At 38.4% G+C, this 27,833-nt stretch overlaps 1 protein-coding gene across 3 annotated transcripts; it reads left to right on the forward strand.

The window, feature by feature from the left end:
• The first annotated feature begins 73 nt into the window (after positions 1–73).
• LOC126379789 (large proline-rich protein BAG6) lies at positions 74–25,981 on the forward strand. 3 transcript variants are annotated; one of them, XM_050028669.1, is made up of 23 exons: positions 74–289; positions 376–465; positions 7,370–7,487; positions 8,019–8,161; positions 8,570–8,716; positions 10,850–10,930; positions 11,710–11,783; positions 11,960–12,110; positions 12,186–12,365; positions 12,450–12,906; positions 13,194–13,352; positions 13,699–14,013; positions 14,153–14,279; positions 14,631–14,736; positions 15,253–15,333; positions 15,574–15,780; positions 17,419–17,652; positions 18,741–18,887; positions 20,458–20,798; positions 21,078–21,147; positions 22,403–22,598; positions 25,050–25,218; positions 25,530–25,981. In XM_050028669.1, the coding sequence occupies exons 2-23, from the start codon at positions 403–405 to the stop codon at positions 25,570–25,572; spliced, it is 3,609 nt and encodes a 1,202-aa protein (XP_049884626.1). In that variant the 5' UTR covers positions 74–289; positions 376–402; the 3' UTR covers positions 25,573–25,981. The 3 variants fall into 3 exon arrangements, with proteins under 3 accessions (XP_049884626.1, XP_049884624.1, XP_049884625.1); XM_050028667.1 differs by having other exon boundaries at positions 75–289; positions 13,194–13,385; XM_050028668.1 differs by having other exon boundaries at positions 75–289; positions 11,969–12,110; positions 13,194–13,385.
• Positions 25,982–27,833: the final 1,852 nt, after the last annotated feature.

Below are 27,833 nucleotides of genomic sequence, written 5' to 3' on the forward strand. Positions count from 1 at the left end.
TTTAATAGTGTTTATAGAGATTTTGTGGGTTTTAGACAGTTATACTTATTTTTTAAATATTGCGTATTAGTTTATTGTGTCAATTTAACTTTAATTGATATATTTACGTGTTATTTGTTTTTGATGGATTCTAATTTGGAACCTAGTACCTGACACTAGTTATACTGCGCATGAACTAATGATTTCAATGATTACCGACTCTAGTTCTTTTTCATCAGCAACTGTAGCAGGCTTTAACAAAAAATATTTTATGAAAAAGTAATTATAGTGAAAATTCGTTGTTAAATTGGTGAGTATTATCGTGATTCCTCGATTATGTGCTATAAAACTTCAACGGGGATATTGATCTTTGTGTAATATGTATCTACTGTGCAGGGAGGCGTTCATGTTTTCGTATGAAAAATGATCGAGTTTACGATAAAAACACTGGACTCCAACAACCACCCGTTTTCTGTAGACGATGAGGTTAGTACCTACTTATTTTTTAGCAAGCATCTTTTTTAGTTTATCGATATACCTATTATATAGAAATATTATGCGCATGTACGTGGGACTTTCCATTTTCTGCTTGCCAGTGATCGTCAATCGTCGATAACTGATAGCAATCCAGATAGTCTTAACGAACATTATACTTATTACGCTGTTTCTACTGCACTAACATATTGGAATGGCAAACCTGCAAGATGTATAATTATGTTCATTGCAACGGGTTGAGTGCATGTAGTTACATTATATACATGTTACAGTAATCTACTGCTACTGTTAGCTAGGTACCTACCTAAGTACTTGCGGCACTATGTTGGCACTATTGAAATACTGAGTATCTACCTAATACTACAAAATAATAGCATTCTGAATTGGTAGGTATATGGTGTATTTAGTTTCTTACCTCAGAAATGGTAAATCTTCTTATTTTACTGCCAATTTGTACTGTATTATATTAAACATCACTAATATTAGATAATATGTTACATATAAGTATTATACCTTTTAACATAGCAATAACTTTGTTGCTTATTTTTAATAGAAAATTTTTCGTTGTACCTACAATCTTATGTGACAGAGTAAACTAAAATGACCATTGTGCAAACTGTAGTACTTTCAAATACAATACATATTCCTTCTAATAATCACTTATTGAAGGAAATAAATCGGCAATCAAATATTTTTACCTGCAGTATAATAAAATTTTGTACCTATGGAGCTATTGCTGACATTTGTCCTACAGCTAAACTGATATACCTACACTCTGTCCTATTCCAACAGTTTGGTGATCCCACTAGGTCTTGGTTTTGTGTACCTACAATTAGTGCCTTATTCTGTTTAGTTTTGTATTCAGGAGCTTATTATTTATATGTAATTGATTGTTGTCAACAACATTTAGCATAAAATTTAATATTTAGAGTAACCTTGAGGGTAAATGACTAAAATAAATATCATTAAATAGATTTACTAATCTAAAACTGAAAAAAAGTATCTGCTGGAATCGACAGCAATGCCTTGAAATAGACATAGACATCCTTTAAGGAGCACTCTGGTCTTCAGTACTGGACCAGATGTAGGTATACTGCACTGCAAAAATCTATATACAGGTATTGTTTACTGAATCTCATTTTAAGTAAAAAAAGCAAAGCTCTCAATTCATAATAGTGAAGATGCTGAAGCAAATGTATATTATATTCTGCTATTGTTGTACAAAATCAATATTAATACCTATAGCTTCTGGTCCGAGTCTTGACATTGAATCATTTTCTTATAGAACAACACTCAAGTGTATATGGATCCTGTCACCAGTGATATATATTATTTAGTGAAGTTTTAATTATCTGCCTTAGATCACGCTTATATCAAAAATAACAAAAGAAGTATTAGTTTATGAGTTTTCTATATAATAATGAGCAAATATTATGACTTCAATTGATATAACCTATACTACAGTGACCCCGATTCCTGCAGACACCTCCTAATTTTATTTTAAGTTGTACCTGTCATTTTCAACTGTTAATTTTAAAATGAATGAATAACTCAGTTGAATCAAATAGGTATCTCGCTAGTATGCAACCTGTTTGACATGTGCTTGTTAACTTAATTTTGTTTGGTTGGCCGATGTATATTGTTTAAGATGGTTGTTTTAGATTTCTGGCTAAAATTGATGTATGTTCCATAAATTTTATGCCTGACTTTCCTTTTCGGCGAATAAAAAAATTACAGAAAGGGTGAAAAGAGGCCTAAGAAGTCATACCTAGTTTTATTTCTGAAACTTTGCTCATAAAAAATCTGCTCACATTCGTAGTAATAAAAAAGAAACTGATTGCAGATATAGCAAACATAAGAAAAAAGTTTCATTTAGCCAAAAAATTTAGAGTAGAATTTTTTACCTGGATTAAAACTAGCGTTTTTTTTGCCAGATTTTGTTAACAAAAATCACATCTGAATGTGATGTAAGTTGACTACATTCAACTACTGGCTGTTTGGCTCGCGATCTAGAGGTCCCGGGTACGATAAGAACAAACTTTTCATAATCTTCTCTTGTGTAGGTTGATGACGTTAGTCATTGATCTCACAACCCACACAAGAGATGATTATGAGAGGCTAAATAAAAAATAAAACATTTTTCTCATGTTTGCTATATCTGCAATCAGTACGGGATCGACTGTTGAATCATCATCTTACTTTCACTCTGCAATGTCGTCACCAAACAAGGGGTCACAAAGTTTGTTGTTATCGTACCGGGACCTCTAGATCGCGAGCCAAACAGCCAGTAGTTGAATGTAGTCGCCTTATAGTGAAAACGCGCCTTTTTGAAAAATCACATTACACATCACAAAAGACACCCTAGTTTTAATCCAGGTAAAAAAATCTACTTAACTACCTGGATTACTAGGTAAAAAATTCTAGGCCCAATTTTTTTCGGAATGAAGTTAATTGAACGAAGAGGTTTTGTCGAACGTCTGTCATGGTAACTAGTAACATAAACTTTCTAGGAAATAGCAAGTGGATTGCGAGGTACCATAAGTGTTTGCCGAAATAGGATATCATCGTACTTATTGGTAAATCAAGTTATTTAATTAGCAACATCCTAGCTGAACTAGGAATAGGACCGCTGAAGCGATTGTGATATAATAGTGTCCCCACCGGTAATCGAACCCAGGGTGTACCGATAATGACTAATCCCTAAACTACAGAGGCATTTACTCATTTCGTTTGCAAGTTTATTAAAAAAAGCGTAAAAGTAAAAAGTGCATCGGAAAATACCGCTTAAATATGTGTACTAAATGTATATTTAACTATACATAGATAGGTATTTGGAATACTTAAAAAGGTATATCAGCAGCGATGTCATAATACCTAGAATCCCTTCTATTTATATCACGGTCTAGTTTCCGATAGAAATCAATACATCCTAGTACTGTTTATATTTCATTTGCACATGCGCATAATTGCAGTTGCCTGTTTTTGCGAATGTACGTCTCTGAAAATATGTTTTAATGCTAGTGTATGCTACAGCGACGGTATAAACACTAGGGTCTAGGAAGTTAAATTAATCTTTTATTTTACTTAGCACAGAAATCGTAGTAATCGTGTGTAGTCGTTACATGAGCCATGTCAGGGGCCTTTGGCGGCTGATTAATAACCCTGACACTAGAGTTGTTAAGGTTGGAGATTCACCTCACAACCCACACGATAGACAGAGAGAGAGACTTAGCACAAGTGGGAGGGACAGGAATCGATATAATTGCTGTGCGATAATATATTATTATAAATAGTAATATATAACTGCTTGCACTGCGAAATGCTTTTAAAATAAACATTGAAAGCTCCAGCCTTTCTTCGTCATTGGTATAGTAAAGGAATTAGGCATTAGTGTGTTTATCCTATACTCAGGCTTTTCACGTCGTCTTTTTAATTCCGAAAATAAGTTTAGGCATGATCTAAACCTGACATTGCATACTTTAGTATGCGATTATTATAATAAATTTCAGTTCATTGATACGAATTCCTATGTTAGGAATTTTTATTTGACCAAAGGTAGATATTACTATCTATCTAACTTTTACAAAAGACAAATAGCGAAGTCGCTATCCTTTTTTTTTACATTAGAATCAGCCAATTCGTTGGCTTTTAACGCGTCTGCTCCTATTGAGCAGCCTATTTTTATTTCTGACATTTGTAATTTAAATTAAATTTAATGACAACAGAGAAAAACTTTGGCTGTAGTAAGTTAAATGAGGACATATTAAATATAAAATGCAATAAGAAAAATACAAATGTAATCAACCTGGTACACCAAAACATACAAGGAATATTGGGCAAGGAACTTGAAATTGAACTTTTTTTAAACAGTAATTGTGTTGATATTATGTGCGTAACTGAACATTGGCTAAAAAAACATGAGTTCGTTTGCTTCAATAATCACCAGGTTGCCAGCTCGTACAGCAGGGAGACGGCTATCCGTGGCGGTTCATTAATATTAGTACGTAATTGTTTAAAATATAAGGAACGAACGGATATTGTAAGTCTCTCAGTTGAGCGAACTGTTGAGCTAGCCTGTATTGAACTCAGCCGGCTTATTGTATTGAGCGTATACAGACCCCCCGCTTCATCTTATGATCTATTTGAGAAAGTTATTGATGAAGCTTTATGCAAATTATGTAATAAAAGCAAACATGTTATCGTCTGCGGTGATTTTAATATTGATATTCTGGAAAATTGCTCATTAAGTACTACATTCAAATCTTTATTTCTGTGTTATAATCTTGTAAATCTTTTTTCAGAACCAACCCGAATCACGTCACAGTCCGCGAAATGTATCGATAATATTTTTAGTAACTTAGAACCTTGTGATAAATTAATAATTAATAAATTAAAGTCAGATCACTGTGGTCAACAAATATCTTTCAACTTATTTGCTGACCGCTCACTGAAAAAGGATGTTACATGCAATCCCATATCAAGTAGTCGTTTAGAACAATTCAAAGATAATATGTCAAACAAATTACCAGAACTTCCTTACTGTGATGACCCAAATTTGTTATATAACTCCCTATTTAATCTAACAAAATCGGAATTTAATAAAGTATTTAAGGCAAAAACAATTAAGAAAGCAGACACACCAATTTTTAGTGACTGGGCGACGGTAGGAATTTATAAGAGTAGAAACAGGTTGTATGAACTTTACGAAGAAAGAACATACAATCATAGCGTAGCTTTTCACGACTATGTAAAACAGTATTCAAAAGTTTTCAAACGTGTTTGCGTTACCGCGAAGGCAATGTTTGTTAGCAGTAAAATTAAAGGTAGCTCAGATATTATTAAAATGACTTGGAAAGTTATTAATAGCGAAACTGGAAAAGTCAAAGCACGCGATCTCGAGTATCAATTACAAATTGACGGTAAACTACTCACAAATGATAAGCAAGTTGCTGAAGCTTTTGAAAAATTCTTTACTGACATTCCATTTTCGACTACCAAGGACTTGAAGTCATCTCCTGCACTCGCTCAATCACTTGTAAGGGAGCACATAGATACGTCCAAAGTAGATAAACTAACATTTACACACGTGAGTCCTAGGGACGTCTTAAGAGCTTTTAAATCTTTAGAAATCAAAAAGACTGCAGATCTTCATGGTCTCTCTGTTAAAGTCATTAACTCCGTGATTGATTGCATAGCTCCCTATCTATCATGTATATTTAATAAATGTGTAGACAATGGTGTGTTTCCAGATTTAATGAAGCACAGTAAAGTCATTCCATTGTTTAAAGCTGGTAGTACTTCTGACCCTACTAATTTTAGACCAATATCTATACTACCCACGCTTAGTAAAATATTTGAAAAAATTTTATTACTGCAATTACTTCAACATTTCAATTTAAACAATTTAATGTCTAATAAACAATTTGGTTTCACAAAGGGTCGCTCAACAACCGATGCTGGTGTTGAGTTAATAAATCATGTTTTTCAGGCTTGGGAGGAGTCCAAAGATGCTATTGGTGTCTTTTGCGACCTTTCCAAAGCCTTCGATTGCGTTTGTCATGATATCTTGATCGCGAAACTTCGTCACTATGGAATAACTGATAATGCCATCGCTCTTTTGGAGTCATACCTTAGTGGCCGCGTTCAGAGGGTTGATGTGCATGGCTGCAGATCGTGTGGATCTAACGTCACTATAGGCGTCCCGCAGGGCTCAATTCTAGGTCCATTTCTATTCCTAGTTTACATAAACGACCTACCTAGTCTTGTAAAACATGAGGTGGTGCTGTTTGCAGATGATACCTCCTTACTTTTTAAAGTAAAGAGACGACAAGATTCCTTTGACGATGTAAACAACGCCATTTCAGAGGTAGTGGATTGGTTTACTGTAAACAACCTGCTACTTAATGAAAATAAAACAAAATATGTTTATTTTACGTTATCGAATGTTAGTAGGCCCCTCGATTCTATTATTGTAAAAAATAAGGAATTGGACCTCACGGATACTGCTGTATTTTTGGGAATTACTTTGGACGCTAAGTTGCAATGGAGTCCTCATATTGATAAGTTGTCCAAAAGGCTCAGCTTAGCAGCATTCGCGGTCAAAAAAATTCGTTTAATAACCGATGTAGAAACCGCGCGATTAGTTTATTTTGCCTACTTCCACAGTCTAATGTCGTACGGCATCTTGCTGTGGGGTCATGCTGCAGATATGAACAGCATTTTTGTTCTGCAAAAGCGAGCCATTCGGGCGATTTACAAATTGGGACCCAAGATGTCACTTAGAAATAAATTTAAAGAAATTAATATTTTAACTTTGGCATCACAATATATCTTTGAAAACTTAATATATGTAAAAAAACATATAGGATTATTTGCAAAAAATAGCGATCGGCACATTGTTAATACCAGGAATAAAAATAAACTTGCTTTACAAGTCAGTCGATTACATAAGATTACTAAATCTTTTAAGGGGCAATGTATACGTTTTTACAATAAGATTCCCATTGACATTCAGAATTTGCCTTTCAACTGTTTTAAGACAGTAGTTAAACAAAAACTTTGCAAAAAAGGTTATTATAAAGTTAGTGATTATTTAGAAGATATGAATGCATGGGATTAACTGTCTGAGAACTGATATTAGGCAGCTAAATTACTCAATTGTATACCAATATTTTATGTTTTATGTTTAATTTTATTTTTTTAAAGAACGTCTAGGGCCCTGTGCCGAGGTTTTTCTTGCAGCTTCTTTTCCCCGGCTATACAGGTTGTGAGAAGCTGCAGTAGTTTTAGGCGGATGAGACGTTCGTTATGTAAAATTGACGATTCAAAGTGTAACTATGTTACCTACTGAATAAAGATATTTTTGAATTTGAATTTGAATTTGAACTTTCCACAGATGACTGTGCTGCAGTTGAAAGAAAAAGTGAGGGAGAACTTGGGGATTGGAACACACCAACAACGGCTTATATTCTGCGGGAGGGTTATGCAAGATGAAAAGAAGCTTGCTGAATATGGTTAGTAAAGAAAACATTAATCAAAAGCGAATCGCAATCGTGTACCGGATTTCCCACCACTACCATCTTATGTATACTAAAAAAAAAAAATTCCATTCCTTCCTTTTCTATAGAGCGAGTTTGATTCACACTAGTACAAATATATGCACATCTATTACTGCATTTTTAGAACAGGCAGACGATCTAAACCTGAAAACAATACTATTGATGATGCGCATGGCAGCTTTGGTAACACCAAGCATCACGTTAAAATAATCTAGGTTTCGGCACGCCAAAACCGCGTCAAAAGCAGTACGGAAGGCGGCTCACCGCACACAGGCGGTAGTTTCAACGTGGACTCGTGTTATATCAGCGCTTATTGCCGCACATGTTGTAATACTCAAGCTACACTGCTACTGACTGCCGACCCCTTTAAAGAACTGAAACCAGCAACGCTTAATATTCCAGAATCGTCAGAAATTTGCAGACTATTTTTAAGTAAGACTTCCTTTTATTACTTATTAATATTTTTAAAAATGTGATGTCGAATAGATGTCCACGGAAAGGTGGTGCACCTTGTTCAGCGCATGCCGCCAAGCCAGGAGTCACGACAGAGCTCTAATTCGGGAGCCACCGCCACCAACACCACGAACGACTCTAATACCGGCGCTCAACAACAGATCAGGCGACTTATGGTGAGGATGACACAACTGGCTTAAGCTACATGCACACAGTCCCAAAAGCCGGGCGTTTTGGCTGTTTGCCGCCGCGGGCCGCTTACACTGGGTTCCCGGCTCTGTGTGCATCAAATCTTTTATACTTATTTTATTCCTACTTACCTATACAATTCTTTAATAAATCGTTTTATTGGTTTTATTTTGCTATCTAATGTAAGAGTGCATTTGAACAGAGATCTTTGGACCAGGTTGTGCCAACAAAATTTTACGTGTTGTGCGCCACTTGCTCAAGGTAGTAAACAAAATCCTTTAACTGCTGGCCATCACATTTTTCTGTTAAACCTGTTCTGTTTCTGTTCTTTTTAAGTTTTTACTCAAGGCTTCATTTTTAAATAAATATTTATGCATAATATTATTATTTACAAGGCAATGGCGGGTCAGCCTGGTTTTATGCTGGAAGAGCAGCAGGCGCTGACCATGTCTCCAACCACCGGGCGTTTGGAGTTCATTCGACGTATGATTGCCGAGATCAGGACCTCCCTCGCTAATCTTCGTGAACACGTAGAAGATGAAGTATGCAATTTTACTTTAAAGAAAATTTTGGACTCATTTAACACTAGCCATTTAAAACTTAATGAAAACTTAAAAATAACGAAAATTGATGCGATTTAGGCCAGTTGCAGGTCGCGAGCTAAGTTAAGTTTTGTTTAGCATAGCTCGCATGGCTAAAGACTCATGGACACCATGCCACCACATTCACATTCTACTATAAGTTTTAGTACTAACGTTGCTAGCTACACGAAGAACGCACGCAAGAACATGTCAGATTTAACGAAAAAATGAAAGTTAGTGTTAGCTTATTATAACCTATAGAAAAATGAACATAAGTATTAGAAGTTTCCGAAATATTCAGCAGATTAGCATCAGACAGACAGAATCTCACCATAAGAATGGCTTTTACTATTTTGGTCCGGAACACTAATATATCGTTTTAATGGACTTACGACATTAATTATGGCATATAAATACATATAGTAAAGATATTGCATAGAGCGGAAGTGACCAAAAAACTCGCAAAGCTAAAGGTGGGAGTAGGCCAGTCATTTTTTCGAGAATGCAGCATGATAGGTGGGCAAAAACTGTTACGGAGTGGATACCTCTTGGACGCAGAGGCAGATCCAGAAAGCGATAGAGAGACGACCTGAACGCGTTTGAGATGGAATAGAAAGAGATTGCTCAGGACTGAGATAAGTCATACGGACGAATGTTTGTGCGCTCGTGTGTCTCACCAATTGGTGCAGGCAGGGACACAGTTGGGTTTTAATGGGTGTACCGGGTGTCGCCGCGCTCAGGGAGTCCCACTTAACCACATCCTGCACCCGGGTGGCATAAAAAAAACGTAAAAAAAACACAAGTTTTAGCTCAAAGAGGAGGCCCAGCAGTGGGACGAAACAGGCTAGGAATTAAAAAAGAATAGCTAACATTAACTTCTTTTTTTTTCGTTAATTTAGACATGTTTTTGCGAGAGCGACAACGATCGTATAGAATAAAGCTCAAATGAAGCGGTGGCGGCATGATGTACTCCTGTACACCTGTTGAGGCTCCTGCTTTAACTATACGAACTAAGCTCAACTAACTTAGCTAAGCTCCCGGTCTGCAATCCGCATTATATGGGCATTCATGAAGTACCTATTTTTAATGTTTCAAAAGCTTCATGTTAACCTCAGTTTAAATACAAATATTTGAAATCAGAAGGAATTTATTCTATAGAGCTAGTTAGGTAACAATCGCTACACTCTAACGCTGTTTAGGGAGAAAGGTCAAAAAATACCCGACAGCAACAAAACTTAAAAATGAGATAAATATATTTCACTGTTTAAAACAGCTATTAATTGTAAAAAATATAATTATTTTATATTTAGCTGCATCAGACTTGTAAATTATACTACACTATTATCAGCTCTTGATTGAAATGTTGTTTGTATTTGTTTGATTGCGCACGTCGAGTTGTGTAAACAATAATCATGGAAGGCAACAACTTAATTTTCTCCATAGTCTCGGGAATATTGCTTAAAATATCACAGTAAGTATTATTTTACGAGTAGGGGTGTGCTGGAGAAATGATTCATTTAAAATTATTAAACAAACAGATCTAACTTGTAGAAATCCAATAATTAATTGTTAGTTTAATGATGTGTCATAAACATTTAATATCTTAAAACACTAGTTCGCACTCTATATGTTTTGAAAGACATTAGACTGCTAACATTGATACTTAAAATAGCTACAATTTCCTATGAATTAAGTTTTCTCCTCTATTTTATCTTAGAAATTGATTATTTGAGATATTATTTGATATAGTGATGATTGATATATTATGCATGGTTTGTTTTCTTGTTTGGATTTGCTTAGTTCTGTATGTCGTTATAAGTGTTTCAACGTCTACGTAGTGATAAATTGATTTCTTGGGCACCTCCCAGTCATAACTCTTGCATAGAACCACAAATGTGTAAAAGTAAAAATATATAATGCCGTTTTCATAGAAATTATAATTATAACTTTTACGTCAATATCAATAAATACCGTATTGAATTAAGCATTACTATTTATGTAAGACGCTGCAGGCTGCAAGGTGCTCATTTGTAGGAGAATGAATTAGATACGTTCTATAAGTAGTTGTTTATGTTCTTAATGTGCTTACTGTAGGAAAATTCTGCACCAGCTAGCAGTGACGCCCCCGTAGAGTCTATGGACAATGAACCCGCCTCGGGTGCGACACAGGAAGAGGTAATATTGTAAATGATATTATTGGTATATCAGTGCCCATTGTGACACTTGAGGTGTTGGGTTTGTCGATTAACTGTAGATATAGCGTGGCGTGAACACATTTTTTCGACAGTGATCTTGAAAATCGTTCATTGTCGTGTGTATGGTAACAGGCCGCTGGCTCATCACTAACATCCAATATATGATGTGCTTTCCTTGCTGTGCATGTTGCATGTAATGTTTAAAAACCCACACGTAATAAGTTAGTAATCGAAAAGTACTAATAAACAATCAACTGTTCTGTTACAACATGCTTTTTCAAAGCTAAGTAAAAGTAGAAGTACTCATTCACTGTAAAGTATCTGTAAATTAGGAAAGGCTGCTTGATTACTAAAACCTATTTTGTTATTGCATCGGTTATTCTTCGTTTATGTTTATGCTCCTTTGTAATGTTTAATATTTATAGAAGCTTAATATTTTATATCAGCATCCAATCGCATTTGTAGAAATAGTTTGTAATAATGATGCTAACTGCATGCACTGCTGGTGATAGGTGACTATCACCATACGATTAGTCATATACATCTTATGACTTCGTATCAAGAGTGGCTGCCGGTTCTTCTAATTACTTGTGGCTCTGCCCACCCCATTAGGGCATTAGGGCACCCTCGAGATACAGTGAAGTATTAAATTCCATAAGTGTTGTTCTTATTTGCGATGTAGTTGGTAGTTACAAGTTTATGTTATATTATTTATTTGGGTAGATTGATATGAATTAAGCATTTAATATTTATGTTTAGATTGAGCCGATGCTTGATGAAAATGGCGAGGACGCTTCTGATGCCGCAACCAGAGCGCAGAATGCTCGCCGCAGGTAAACTATATTTATTGAATTCTCACTGCTATTAGAAGTACCTTTAGGAAAGCTTCTTGGAATGTTGCTCATTAATCTAAATTCTTCCCAACCTCGCATCGTAGAGTTGCTTTACCATTTCAATGTGTATATACTGTTAGAAACAAAACTTGTACTACAATAATGCTGAACCAAAGACATCCCAGGGCCATCCGAGCACTGCGTGCTCGGCACTCGCGGCCTCGCGACTTGGGCCAACTGGTTGAAGAGTTGGAGAACCTGCAGGATCAGTTCTCGCCATACCGCGCCACTTACATCACCATGCTGCGCGCAGCCAACAATCCTGAGGTATGCACCACAACTGATTCGTTTATTTGTTAATTGATCATCTTCTCACCCAGCTATATAAAATATTTGTTACAGCCTCCGCAATATACCGAAGAAGAGCGACAGAGGGAACAACGCACTGTGGACATGATATCTGATATTATACATAGTTTCGCGCACGCGTATCACGCAGTCAGCGACATCAATTTCCAAGTGGGCCAACGTAACCCACGGCTCACTTCAGAAGCTGTCTTACGCCATCCGATACCTATGCAAGTGAGTCTTGCTATATTTAAATATTCATTTCATTCATTCATTTTTGAAGATAAAATTTAATTTATTGTCATTATCTACCATCAGGCACACATAAACGTAGTGCAACCGAATCGGCGGGTGCAACAACAGAACAATGCGAACCCGTCTGGTAACGGCAGCGCTACAGCCACAGAGACTAGCGCCAGCGCAGCAGCCGCCGCCAGCGCCAACGCCACGAGCGGCGAGCCCGCCCCGCCCAACAGCCAGGCTGGCAGGAACCCCGGCCAGCCTTCAGGTGTCAACATCAACATACAACCAGACCCTATCACTTATCAAGTAGAGATAGAGACAAGAATGCCTATCGCTTTCGCTTTAGAGAATGCCCTACTAAATGGGCTGACCACACCTGCCAACCAACAGCCACAAGGAGAGCAGAATCAAGCTCCTAATCAAGCCGGAGCTCAGAATCAATCTGGGCAACAAGCTAACGCAGCGGATCCGGCAAACCCCCCCGGCCAACAGAATCAAGCTGGACAAGGCAATCGTCGACAGGTGCTCTTTGGTAAGGTCCCCCATCTTCCAAGAAAATCATCGAATGTTGTAACAAAAGTGATGGCATACACACACATGCATTTAGTGACTAAGGGCCGATTTCTCATTCGTGAAATTCCGTAGAATAAAGTCTTTCAGATTTTTTATACAAAATTTTGTATCCATTGACAAATCATTTATCCGTTTATTGTAAAATCAGCCCTTTGTCAATAAGATTTTTCATTAATTAGAAGTAGCATAATAATTAGTTTACCAGTAACATCATTTTGGATAATAATAATATTTACTTTGTTGTAGATTTCGAGAATCTGTTTAGAGGTTTGGGCCAAGGTGTGGAAGTAGTGATGAGCATGGAGGAAATACCCCACTCAGTGCAGATGGCCGGGTTCGGCGGCGGGCTCAACGCCAACGGCGTCGGCCACCTGCCGTCGACCATGCCACTACAGCCCGATGGAGGTAACAACCCTCAACCCCATTTCGGAGCTGACAGTTAGTTCTCTTTTTTTTACTTAAGTCTTAAATTTTATTTGGTTGCTCTTAGTGTTTGCTTTAAGATAATAACAGATAATAAGCGTACAAATGTTCGTATGTCGGTGTGCTTTTTTTATTGTAGTAGCATGAAACGTCAATTAATGTCGCATGTGCTGTTATGGTACATAGAATACTTCCGTATTCCGGTTATTATTTATTGCTTGTCACGTGTTGTAATATCCTAATAGATGGCTTTGCTTAATATTTGTAAAAGTTTCTCCAGCTGGTAACACAATGTAATGCAGTTAATAAAGTAAAGATTGTTTTTTAGTTTATTTGGGTGCGATGCCATGGGGTGGGCCGCCGAGCGCTGATCTTCTGCAGAACATCGTATCGTCAGTGATACGGCAGGGGCTCGTGCCGGGAATGGAAGGTGTGCTCCACGCTCAAGGGCCCCAGCAGGCGGGTGCGGGCTCAGCTGCGACCGCAGGCGCCCAGGGAGGGCTAGGCGCAGTGGGCACCCTGGGCAGCCTGGCTAGCTTGGGCGGTTTGGCAGGCCTGGGTAATATAGGTGCTCAGACCGGACATGCTGGCCAAGCCGGCGCCCAAGCCGGTCAAGATCAAGCTAACGGGCAAGCACGACAGCGTAAGTTATCATTTTACACTGGATTTTCGTTGACTTTCAAAAATGTTAGCATGGGAGTGTGTATCAATTTGGAGGAAATAATCAGTTTAGTTTGGCTATAAATAAGTAATATATTCAAAATAGCGTGTGCTTCTCGCAGCGAGCCTGCACCTGCGCCGCGCTACCACCACCACGCGCGCCGCCGCCATATCGCTGGCTAACCTGGTATACGACAGATTCCTCGCTTGCGACAGTCTTCACGCCCGTCGCCGCTTGCAGAGGCGCAGGTATGCTCGCAAACCGCAATGCCATACGTAGAAATTACATTATTATAAGCTATTGGTTCCTACGGGGTAAAATCGTCTGCGACCATCAACCTACTTAATTATAGTAACCTACTTAGTAGAGTAATTGTGTAATCTGTCTTTCATTATATAGTTATTAAAAATAATAAATAAAAGAGCAAATCATTTACAAAAACGGTCAATTTAATATATTGTTCCTAAATGTGATTTGGAAACTCTTAACGTTAATCTATTTCATGCCAATTTATACTATCGATGTCGTTCTTCGGAATAGAGTCGAAGCCAAGAGTAGTCGAGTGGCGTGTATCTATAATTGTAATGATGTGTTTATAGGGAGCAACATCAGCACCAGATAGCTCAGCAAGAGCGCTTGCGTGCGGACCGCGCCGCCGCACAGAACATTGAGGCGCTGCGTGACCGCAACACTAACATCACTCAGGTGAACTATAAAAATGTGTTCATCCTCTACATGAAAACCCTTTACCTGTTAGTGCTCTAGATACCAAAAGTACAAATGTAGTTAAGCGCAACACATTTATCGTATATTTACATTAAAGTAAGAGTACGAGTACACACTCGCAAAATAAACACGCAACATACCACATTCGTCACACATACAAAGTACGAGGTGCGAGAGTTTGGATTGCAAAAAATACTACATTAGAAACGAAGCTTTGTGCAAAATTTCCGCTTCTTATTCCTAAAGCTTTGGGTCGTGCGCCAATGTGTTTATCAGTTTCTTCATATAATATGTATTTATATTTACTCTCCAATGGAGGTCCGTGTTGCTCTATGTTACTGTTATATGTCTATTATGCGTAATTTTACTCGCGGTATGGTATCTAGTCTCTTTTAAACATTTAATATAATATTGAGAAATAACGCTACTCTCCCCAGTGCGTAGAAGATCCTTGTTGCTCTAAGATTTAGCTATAACATAATGATTTTGTTACAGAATCACATGCAAACTTTAGTGCAACTGCTAAACAGTTCTCCATCGCAGGAATCCTGGGTTAATGCTCTCATGGTCGCCATTGTAAGTATTATTCCGTTATGACTTATTTCTCAAGATTGTATTTCATATTAATAGGGTTCAGTGCCAATAATATAGGAATTTTTACCTTTTACGAAGCCTACAATCTCACCCTTCTTAGCCTTAGGTTCGCTTACAAGAGGCAAATCAAGCTCGCTCCAAGCTTGCTCGCAGCAGATAGTATGTCTTGTGTATGTAGTTTTATCGTTTATTCTACGTTATAGCATACGTTTGTTCGAGCAGGCTCGTCAGCTGTTCCTGTCGGAGCAGCTGCCGTCGGCGACCGGCGAGCCGCCGCTGATGCCCAATGAGTTCCAGCATCTGCGCCTTCTACTGCGCAACTACATCGACGACCTGCTGGCGCGCTCCGGGAACACCGACGGCGACAATGCCTTCCAGGCCGTCGCTGACTTCTTCATTGAGCAGCACGCGGACTTCATTAACAACATGGTGAGGATTACTTTCGACGGTCCACTATTGCAATGCCAAAAATATATCATCCTAACGTTTTTAGTCATAAGTATCGACTGTCCTAATGATTTTTAATTCTTATCTTATTTAGCCTATTCGATCCCACTGCTGGGCAAAGGCCTCCCTTGATTTTTCCACTCCTCTCGACTTTGCGCGATCTCCGGCCAATCCTTCCGATAAGCATTGAGGTCGTCACACCATCTTTTACGCGGTCTTCCTCGATTTCTATGCCCGCCCTGAGGTATCCAGTGAGTAACGACTCGTGCCCATCGCTCCGGATGCATCCGACAAACGTGTCCGGCCCAGTCCCACTTCAGTTTGGCAGAATATTCGTTTCTCCATCTGAGATTGCTCATCGCGCATCGGTACATATACATATTTTATATATGAGCTACCCCCGAACAGGTTCGATCCCGATAGAAACCACCCGTCCACCACGTCTGACAAAGTGCCTAATCGAACGTCACAACCCCAATTCGAATTTTGGACCGACATTAGGAACACTGTGTTGCTATTTTAAGACGCTGTTTATATTATTTGTATACATAAATAGACTAAACCTGTAATCCATAATCTTGAAATGTCCTAATATAGAATATCTATTCTACATTCATTGAGCTTTTCTAGGTTACCCTAATACCATCTGACCAGTTACTGGCTCATTCTAAAAGCATTGTCGATGTAGTGTGGGATGTCGAGTGATGAATAATGCCCTATCTTTAGCCTTACGTATCCAGGCGCTTCCAGCCACCATCTGCAAGTAGTCCCGCTATCTTGCCAGGTGTCTTGCCGGCGATAGTCTTTTAAATATCTTAGTCCATGACAATGATAGACAGTGGTGGACAAAGAAATTATTTAAATAGGATCTTCTTAATACTATTCAATTTTTTTTTGTAAAAAGAATCAGCCTTGACAAGCCATGCTTGACAACTGTCAATTTTCAAGAAATATCATAACATAACCTTTACCTAAAATATTATTTTGCTAGTTCTATTTTAAAGTAATTTACTTTTTTATGTAAAATTACCAGGTATTGCAACACTACGATTAAGTCATTAAATGACAATAAAAAAGTACGAGTATAATGACAGGAACAGGTACAGTGAAACTCGCCGCAGGTCGCCGAAGTTCTTTGTGCGCAAATCGAAATAAACAATGAATACAGTCATTTTAATTGGCTTAATATAAAAATAAGTAATAATGATTACAAGTTATATTACACAGAACGTACTTCAAGTTATAATGAAAAAGAAAATGTATGCGCCACAATGTACATTATAAATGTATAAGGTACATTGTAATTTAGAAGAATCTTTTCTACAAATCACTTAAAATAAGGTATATTATTCTATTATAAATAGGCTTACGAGTACATTAGAAATACGCCCAAATTGACCTCGTGCTAATTTACCGTAGGAACCGACACAGCGAGATTGTGTCTTTTATACATTATGGATTATATGGGCGATAGCTTAGTGTAACATAAGTTCACGATTATATACCCGATTGGGCTAGTCAATGATACATCCACAGGGTACATCCATCTCATGGTGTACATCCATCCGATTTTTTTTTATTGTGGTTGTATATAAGTATAGTTACAATGTTTGTTTCCAGAACTCGATAACGCCGATTCGTCCGGAGGTGGACGTGTACATGACGCTACAGGCGCTGATCCGCTGCCGGCTGCCGGCCGTGATCGCGTGCGTCATGTCTGACTCCACGAGCGAGGCGTTCGCCGCGCGCTTCTACCAGATGTTCTCGCGGCTCTATACCGACGTGTGCACGCTTGTCACCTACTGCTGCCGGGAGGGCATCGATGGCATGCGCCTCATTTACAGGGCCTATTTGGTACGCATTCCTTCTTCAAATCAAATGGATCTTCACCACGCTTCCACCACTTCTTCGGAAGGCACATTAAGCCGTTGGTCCCGGTTACTATTTACTAATGTAAGTGAGTAATCGTTACGTGATTAATCGTTACCAGGGTTGATGAGGTTGGCAAATCACCTCACAACCCACACGGCAGAAGATCTGCCGGGGGGTATTTTCCAATTCTGTTCATTCCGACCGAACATTTACATTTGATATTAACTCGGAATCATGGTGTGAATCACTCCCTCAATATTCGTTACGATTTCACTAACACCCTCTATGTATGCTATGCTCTACAGAAATTTCTTCCAGACAACTTGTAAAAGAAAGCTGCCTAGAAAAATGTAAGCAAATGGGTATTACGGGAACAGGACTATTTCTTTTTAAACAAATAAAGTATACACACTTTCATAAGGGCTTGCCCATCGAGGCCGAACTAGGAGCGTTTTGGAGGCAAGAATTTTAGGTAACTGTGAACAAGATGTTTATAGTTGATAGCATACCTAAGTGTTTCGCGACATATTCCATAGAAATCTTCTGTTTCGACGTTTCGAAACACGGGTGAGAGACCTCAGCAATCCCCATCTGTCCGGCCAAGTAGTTAAGTGAGAAAAAACAATCACGATCATCTCCTTCACCTCCTTAGCGTTATTCCGTTTTCACAGGATCCGCTTACCTAACCTGAAGATTTGACAGGTCCGGTCTTTTACAGAAGCGACTGGAACACCAGCCCAATACAGGTCAGGTCATACCTCCGAAACGCATTTCTCGGGTGTGTGGGGTTCCTCATGATGTCTTCTTTCGCCACTAGGCACGTGATAATCATTTATGATCCAAAAAATAATTGGAAAAACGATTTCGAAAATCATACGTTTAGGTTTTGGCCCGTGCTGGATTCGAACCTAAGACCTTGAGAGAGTCAAGCGTTCTTTCAATTGGGCTACCACGGCTGTGTAACAACCTTACAGTGAGAGACAAGTCAATCACGATCCATCTGAAAAAAAGTATTGTAAAGGGCATCTCCTTGACTAAGTTGTAATCTAGCGGATTGTTATTGGTAACAGGAACAAGCCATATCAGGGTTCGAGGAGCCCGTGCGGCAGCTGATCACGACGCTTAGCATGGAGAACCTCAATCAGATCCTGCACCGCCTTGCGCCACACATGGACGCCATACAACCCTACGTGCGCCGCAGAACCTTCCTGTGTTCGGTAAGTATACCTCATCTTTTCTAATTTTTTCATCAATCTAATCTCAGCCTGCAAAGTTCTGTCCATAATAGAGGCAATGTCACAAAGTGAAATTTTGTATGACATGTCCCCAGCCAGGAATCGAACACAGGACCTCTGAATAGTGAGCTCACGCTAATCTCTAGACCACGGTGGCCACAATCTGATTCGATGATAGAGCCAGTGGTGGATAGTGCAACTCTACAGTGACCAATGAATCCCCTCGGGTTTGGGCTTATACAGGGTGTTAGTAACATCGTAACGAAAACTTTGAGGGATGATTCTGGCCATAATTCTGAGTTGATATCAAGTGGAATTTTCCGTCGCAAAAGTATGGAACGGAAAATAATTTAAATAAGCTCTAAAATTGTCATGACTTCTCCGACAGGAAATTCCACTTGATATCGACTCAGAATCATGGTCTGAATCATCCCCTTCAGTATTTGTTACAGTGTCACTAACACCCATACCTACTTGTATGGCTACTGTATGTACTTGTATGGGGTGTAAGTGACATCGTAACGAATACTGAGAGGGATGATTCAGCTGATTATTCTGAGTTAATATAAAGTGGAATTTTCCATCGCAAAAGTATAGAATTGAAAATAATTTAAAAAAACTAAAAAAATAACATGAATTTTGCGACGGAAAATTCCACTTGATATTAACTCAGAATCATGGTCTGAATCTACCCTCTGAGTATTCGTTACGATGTCACTAACACCCTGTATAACTCGGTTTAACTTTCCCCATATATAGGAAGTAAGCGTGTTTTATAATTCCATAATTATTCTTGTAGGGTTTCAGAACTAGAAGTAGGTACTATATGGATAAAAAAGAGCTAAAGGGAACTAAATAAATGAGCTAAATATCGGGAGTCTCATATCTATCATAGTCTCACATAAGAACCCTTTATTATGTGTTTTAATTAAGATCTAAAGGCTTTAAAACTATTTTTAGGACATAACGTAACGTGAACTAACGTAATGTAACCTAACATACACAAGAAAAAGATACAAAAATAAAAAATAAATAAGTAGTAATCTCTTCCAATGAAATTTAGGACTGGTACGTAAAAGCCTTGTAACTTTTATGCATTAGTGTGACAATTGGCTTTGTAAAGTGAATAAATCCAACTTTTTCAACGATCACGTTCAAACTGAGTAAGGGCCAGATGCGGGGCCCATCCTGCACGCAGGGCACTTGAAATAGGCCGTTTATTTATTAGGCGGTTTTTTTATCTGTGATCGGTCATACATGGTAAGTTACTTTTTCAGCTTACTGTGGAAAATTAATCTTTACCTAACATTTTACAGTCGCGTGATTGTTTACAATGCATAGTAATTACGGTATGAATGTAACAAGTGAAAGGTACGAACTGACCCAACAATTGCGTGACGCGCAGTTTCTCAAATTCATTAGTTTGTTGATTGTTCATTAGTAATTTCAAGTTAATAGTGTTGTAATCTTTTTTTAGATTAACATGCATTCTAACACCTCCCACTCAAAACACAGACTGTTTTAACCTAGATCTTGTATGATGTTCCTATAGCCAAGCCAAACAGAAGACGAGGCCATTGCAATGGAGACATCGCCGCCTAATACTCCTGCGATTGGGGAGCCGATGCAGACATCTCCGGCAGCCCCTCCCATGGAAGAAGAGCTGTGCACGGTGTGCGCTCGCGCCGCGGCGTACGCCTCCGCCCCCGAGACGGTGACGGGGCCCGAGCCGGCAGAGCCCGCTGTGCCATCCGCGCCCCCTGCGCCGCCCTCACCGCCCGCGCCAGGGTCGCCCACTACGCCCGCCTCACCCGCCGCCTCGCATCAGACCACCCCCAACCATACAGCTACGTCAACATCAGAGTCGTCGCCGCTGCGATCTGCCAACATGAGGTTAATTTAATCATGTTTAAAAGATCTATAATACGACACGGTTTCAAAGACCCAGCTTGCAGGGTTGGCACGTGCCCCTGGTTATGGTAAGGGATCTGTTACACGACCCTAACCCTAACGTAGGGTCCCTTGAAATCATGACCGGTTAAAAAAATATACCACCTATTTGCTAAATAACAGTTACTTCTCAACCGAGTTACATATATACGGAACTTCGATCACAATATGATAATATGGATAACAATATGATCTGGATATAAACCTATATATGTTTTACAGGATTCCCAAAATTGAGATCACTGAAACAGCGACGTCAGAGCGGAATGGTACCCCCGACAACGTGCGATTTGTAAGTTTCTTCATACATTCATATGTTTCTCTTTGTTATCCAGTGCCTTTTTCGTGTATCGAACTTCAAACTATTGTTGTAGGAAGCTCAAGTAAATTCACTATTTCAAACCAAAACTTTCACAAAGTAGGTATAATATATAGTCGTATAGATAAATTTAAAAAGTGATATTATAGAACAAAAAAATCTTGGCCTAATATCAGTTCCGTATCCATCTTATGACTTCATATCAAAAGTGGATGCGAGTTGTCTTCTGATTATTGACGGTTTATGTGCACCCCATTAAGGATGAGGGGCGTAAGTTATATTTATGGACGATTCTCTTCATTGTCCCCAAAGTCAATTATTTGTTTCGTTGTTATTGCAATACATATATGAAAACTACAGAGCGTTAATAATACCGGATATTTCTAGTAATCTTTTTAATAATAAGCCCCTATAACCTCTTTTTCCGAATCATACATTATTCATTTATATGTAGTTTTAACTGACTTCGCAACTTGATTACCAATTCATTACCGTTAATTAATACAGCACATAACGTGCCTTACTCGCGTAGAGATTTTGTTATAGCTGCTAAGATTTAATTTGTTCTCGATATTAGAAACTTCGAGTGTACATTATCAATCGATTAAAGTGTGAAATGTTGTCGTGGTTGTAAAGTTTTCGTTTAGTTTATTACAAAAAATATAATTATCTGGAAATGGTACGCGTATGTGATTTCAGTTCTTATTTGTATTGAATATTTGGTAATAAATATTTTATATAATTGTATGCAGTTTCATGAACCTGATTTATTCATTGGGGACAGACATTTAAGCTTAAGATTGATTATTTTTGTGTGCTTACTAAAGTGGTGTAAAGTATTTATAAAGATCCATTCAGGCTAGATTCGATTTTTCGTAATGTGGCGACCTTTTGACGCTGACGCTTGCTTTGTGTCAATTGTTAATTTACGTTTTTTTAGGGGTGTTGTTATTATCTATAAGACTATGAAGCGTTCTTTCTCTTATAAGATTGGGTTTGTAAAATTGACTGGAGACAAACAAATACATTCACGTCGAATTGAGAACCTTCTCTTGGAGTCTGTCCTTTTCTCTTCCGTGGTTGGAGATCAATGACCGCCCTCATTTATAACCTGGTGTCAGGTTATTATTAACAGCCAAAGGATCCCTGACCTGACTACATACTTTAAGTAAATAGTAGCCGGCACTGACAGCTTAAATAGTCTGTTAAAAATAGTTTTAATTCGTAGGTACCACCAGTGCTACTGCTGCAGCACTGGGGCGAGGAGTGGGTGCCGGTGTTCACGCGCGACCAACAGCGGCAGCAGGAGCGCCCAGCCACGCCGGAGCCCTACAGCGACGCCTACATGTCCGGCATGCCCGCTCGCAAGCGCCGATGCGTGCGCCAGAACAGACCGCCCACACAGCTTGAACCGCTTCTTAATGGTAACCGAAACATTCAGTCTGCCTCTTTTGTGGGCTTCAACTCTGCTCCCATTGTCAACAAGAAAAGCCTGATCAAAACTCTTAAAAAAATCATTTATTTCGGGTGTTTTCAGCGCCCTGAAGGCGTTATTATAATGGGTGCGCATGGCCCTGTACGCTGTTTTGGTGTAATTCACCCACAGGCTGCACGTGTACAGTGAGCTACAATATGCTTAAAGAGCGTAACTTTTATCTGCTTTGTACAACGTGAAAACCTGCGCGCCAACATGTTAGCCCTAACGCACAGCGCCCTGGGCTTCTGCTCTAAATCCATGTCATCCTGGAGAGTATCGGTGACCCCATGTCCCAGGTACTTAAAACTCTGCATTTGTTTAAGTGGAGCACCATTAAGCCTAACAGTTGGAACTTTGTAGGTACCTTTGCCATATTTCGTGTAAATCATAGAATAAAGAGAAATACTACATATAGGACCGCCCCACACCAATTTGTATTGGGCACCGACTTCATCCCCTCTGGGTCTTTCTTTAGTCTTAAATGGCAAAGTAAAGGGAAATCGCGAGGACTGTCTGTCTCGCTCGCACTTACGCGTTAGGCGGTACACGGTAAGAATGAGATTTTCGTATGGAGTTTCCGGGGTATAAAGTAAGAATCATCTTAGCTTATAATAACGAGACTTTGTGACAAATATTCATCCAGAAACAACATCCGGGACACTATACAACAATATCGTTCTTGCACAGACACTGCACAGATGCAGTGTGTACCGTCTAACCCCATGCGTGCGAGCGAAATAGACAGTCCGCACGCGCTCCCTTACGGCTTAAATAATCAAAAGTGTATAAATGAGAATTGCCGAATTGATGCATGGCCGAAAGAGTCGCGTCTACGAAATATTTAATAATACTACTATTCTATGCTGTAAGCAAAAAACATCACTTTTGCCATCTTCACTATTAATTCGAGTTTGTACAGATGCATTATGTATAATTTATCACTGTATTACTCGTATTGTAGGGCAGCAGAAACCTATCTCATTTAGTACTGGGGGGTTAAAAACACGGAATAAAAGAAAAAGAAATTCCCTAACGCGCAATTTGTATGAAAACCACTGTCGCCGGTTCAACCCCACTCTCTTTTACTACTCCAGCAAAAAGATAATTACCATAGCTCTACTGCTTCTCGAATTCCATAGCAACTTTACCAGCTATGCATATTTTATGTGATAGGCTGCAATTTTATCTTTATTTTTCGTAAGATACTGCATACAAACGTAATTTTTTGATTATCATACTAAGGTTTTTAGCTTTCCTGTCGTGCAAGGAATTGCATGATAGTGGATAGATTTTTTGCTCTGCAAGTTATAATGCACAAGACGACCTTTTAATATATAATCGCAGAGCTCCGTGCGTCGTAAAGTTTGCGGACGAGTGGAGCGAAGTTAAAGTATGAACTATTTGCTCATACTTCTATGGCGCGCGTTTCTTTTATTCCGTGATTATAAAGGCCACTTTAAAGCAATTCGTCTAAAAAAGTAACATTGCTATTTCATATTTGTTGACAGTGCACACTTACTTTTTATATGCGCAAATGTCAAATTGCAAGGCAATATTGCAATTGAGATGAGTTACTCTAATGTGGCCGTTTTAGACCACCTAACTACACGACCAACAGTTCAGTTTCGCTGCACACATCATGTTGGACGAAGAAGCTAGCACCGCTATGTAAACTATTATTTACTGAACTAATTACGATATCTTCTTCGATATCGACAAAGAGGATTGAAAAAAAACGAAAAGGGATGAACTGTTATTATCGATTAAAATTTCATTGTTTGAAGTATTTATTTTTTGATATCTCTCATTGTCTCCAAAATAGATATGAAGTATATAAATTTTGACAGGGTGGGAATATGTAATAAATTTTCTTACTTTGTTCATGCCTAAACTTGCAGAAGAAGAAGAAACCCCACCAGGTGGGAATATTTCTTTCAGTGCAGACTTCCCCCACCCTCCTCCTCTTTACGCATGCACGCTGGTGTACTTTAATTTTGCTTATCAATATTTGTATCTATATAGCTTTTGATGTCAAGTAAATGTTACTGTTCATTTGTGTACCTGTATTGGGAATTCACGAACAATATTAACAATTGAATATAGCTAACTCAAACACCTGTTTTTAATTGCGGTTTTTGACATTAAGATAATATAATCAATACATTTATTACGGATATATTATTTTCCTCTTATACTGAAAGGATTTACCATATTTTGTTGGTTTAGGTTTTCCGTTCCGTACGTACGTAACCGAGGAGTCGTTATTGTTATAAATGTTTATTTATGACTTTGTTGTCGTGACTATTGTTTGCTGTTTCCGAATCCGTCTTCCAAAGTCGCTTTCGTTAGTTGGCGTGATTGTATTAGATAGTATGTTGACGGTAGTTTATTGTGGCAGTGAGCGTGCGCGAGGCGGTGGAGCGCAGCGCGCCGGTGCCGGACAACATGCCGCTGCGCCGCGCCTTCCGCGAGTACATGCGCAACGCCGCGCGCACCCGCGCCGTCTCCTCCGAAGACTACGATCCACAACACTATGCATCCGCTGAGCGTTTCCTTGGCCCGACTAGGTATGCTATCCACTGTTCACTAGCGATACACTTAACCTCATAAAAGCTATCATGCGATGACCATGTTAATAATAGTAGCGTCTTAACGACGACTCAAACTGCGCTGCCTCGTCATAGGTCCACGTTAAATGTGGAGCAGCTCGGTTAGCAGCTTTTTTGACATACCATACGATTTTCGTCGTATAAGTATCATCATTGTACTCAAACTCATCTACAAGCTGCAAAAACATCTTTTATCTTTTTGAAAGTATCCAATTGGAAGTATTGCAACTTTAGATTCTATGTTAATGTATCTTTTTTTATTTTCACAGGCACAATCCAGAGCAACCTGAGAGCGCTAAGGAGCCCCAGTAAATGTAATCAAGTCCTTTTAACATGCGAAGTCCAGTCCTTTGTTCTTTAATGTGATGTAATGAGAATGGGCTTATTTTAGATATGTAGTGTAACTAGTCTCTATGTGACCCCAAATTGTAATTATCATGTTGCATTTTAAATCGCTTGGTCCATGTCATTCTTGTAAATTTATTTATAAAGTTGATAACGGAATTTGATTAGGTATTATGTAAAACAAATATTTTTACTTCTTAATGAATGGTTTAACACTGCTCTGCTTTTTAATATTTTATTATGTATAATAATAATAACTTGGTGTATTGTATAGTTATTTGAAATGAATTAACTCTACGTATCAGTGTAACACGTGTAGGCGACTTTTATCTGTAGTCATATTATATCAATAAACTACATTCAGTGATAATAACTATTATTTGTTATTATTATTTCCCATTTAAGAATATTGTTACTATTTCACATTAATGAGGGACTTTCCAGGTTACGTTCCCCAAAAATAATATAGATGCCGCTGTCGAGATTTAACGTGATAATTACCTATTTTCTCATTACTCGGGTACATAATTATTCAAGAATAAATTCAAATTCAAAAATATCTTTATTCAGTAGGTAACATAGTTACACTTTGAATCGTCAATTTTACATAACGAACGTCTCATCCGCCTAAAACTACTGCAGCTTCTCAATACAATGTAATGGCAGAAGCATACAGGGTAATAGAGACATCGTAACGAAAACAGGGGTGATTCGGACTGATTCTGATTTGATATCGGCGGAATTTTCCGTCACATAAGTATGAAACTGAAAGTGTGAAAATAATTAAAAAACTTTTATGAATTTTCAGACATGAAATTCCACTTGATATCAACTCGGAATCATTGTCTGAATCATAGCCCTCAGTATTCGTTACGGTGTCACTAACGTCCATACGATCTACTAAGAAAAAAAAATCACACTAGATCTATGATGGATCTGGATCTATATTATTTTCCATCGCAAAAGTAATAATTTAAAAACAAAATTCCACTTGATATCAACTCAGAATTTAGTATGGTCTCAATCATCCCTCAGTGTTCGTTACGACTTACGATGTCACTAACATATATTTATGTAGAACTAGGAGAAATAATTAAAAAAAGTGGCCTTAAACCGCTGCACAGATTAAGATTTGGTTGGGAACCAGAAAATAACGTGGGTTAGTCTTTATGATGAAAATAATCGATACTGAAGCAAAGTCCACACATAGACTAGATGCCATTCAAGCGCGAACCTAGTATTTGACGCACACGCCGCGAGCATTAAGTCGCCTGCGGAGCATTTCGTCATTCTATGGTAATAGTATAAAAAAGTGAGTAATTAATTTAACTATTATTATTCCTACTTTTTTACTTTCTAATTATAATATCTAAGAAGACAAGTAAGTAGTGGGTATGTAAGTATATTGTGAAAGTGCACGTATTATAAATAAAGTAGGTAAGTATAGAGGTTATGTTTAACTACTTATCCGTTTTCTTTAAGAAAAGAGGATTGAAACTAAACCAGCAAGTTATTTGGAAACAGTGATGAAATTTTGAACCATAATCGTCATAATTATAAAATTAAGATTTATGTGGGTGTCTGTGGTCTATTACAGAAACGACATGCTCCTAATCAAGAAAGTTTTAGTGCAACCAGCATTTTAATCTATTACTACTTACCATGAAACTGATTGGACATTTGCACCTGATAATACTTACCTATCATTCTACTGTTCAACAGTCTGCACGCAGCGTAAGAGTATAATGCTGAGTACACAGTGATGTGTCGTTTCTGGAAATCGTTCTTCTTTGGAAACATTTCCGGTTGAGTATAAGTAGAACAATTTGAAAAAAAAAAACAGTGTATTATTAGACTTTGCAAAAGAAACATGCCCACTTTGGGAACATTCACGGAAACGGCACATAACCGTAAAACAGACGGATGAAACGTAACATACAATGCAAGAATTTGCCTTTGAATGGCTGCGAGACGGGTCACAGTGTTGTCATGAGAGGTTCGTATTCATAGTGAAAGCGCGGTTCTAGCGCGGTGTAGGTACGGTACGTCCATGCTTACAACAAACATGCAAGGAAAGGCAGGATGTTACATTTCAAGTTACGTTTCATCAATCTGTACGCGGCATAAAGTAGCTAAAGTTTTCATCTTACTTATAACTAGTTCTACGAAACAAGTATTCGAATTCAAAATTGATTTCACGTCTATTTTGTTACCTGCAGTATTTGTCT

Source organism: Pectinophora gossypiella, chromosome Z (genome assembly GCF_024362695.1).
Source record: "Pectinophora gossypiella chromosome Z, ilPecGoss1.1, whole genome shotgun sequence".
NCBI lineage: Eukaryota > Metazoa > Arthropoda > Insecta > Lepidoptera > Gelechiidae > Pectinophora > Pectinophora gossypiella.

Excerpts from the sequence above, each read along its gene's own strand:
- LOC126379789 (XM_050028667.1), top strand. The coding sequence starts at position 403 with ATGATCGAGTTTACGATAAAAACACTGGACTCCAACAACCACCCGTTT. Across the intron at positions 15,781-17,418 it reads CGGACTTCATTAACAACATG|AACTCGATAACGCCGATTCG; the intron begins GTGAGGATTACT and ends GTTTGTTTCCAG. Across the intron at positions 18,888-20,457 it reads GCAGAACCTTCCTGTGTTCG|CCAAGCCAAACAGAAGACGA; the intron begins GTAAGTATACCT and ends ATGTTCCTATAG.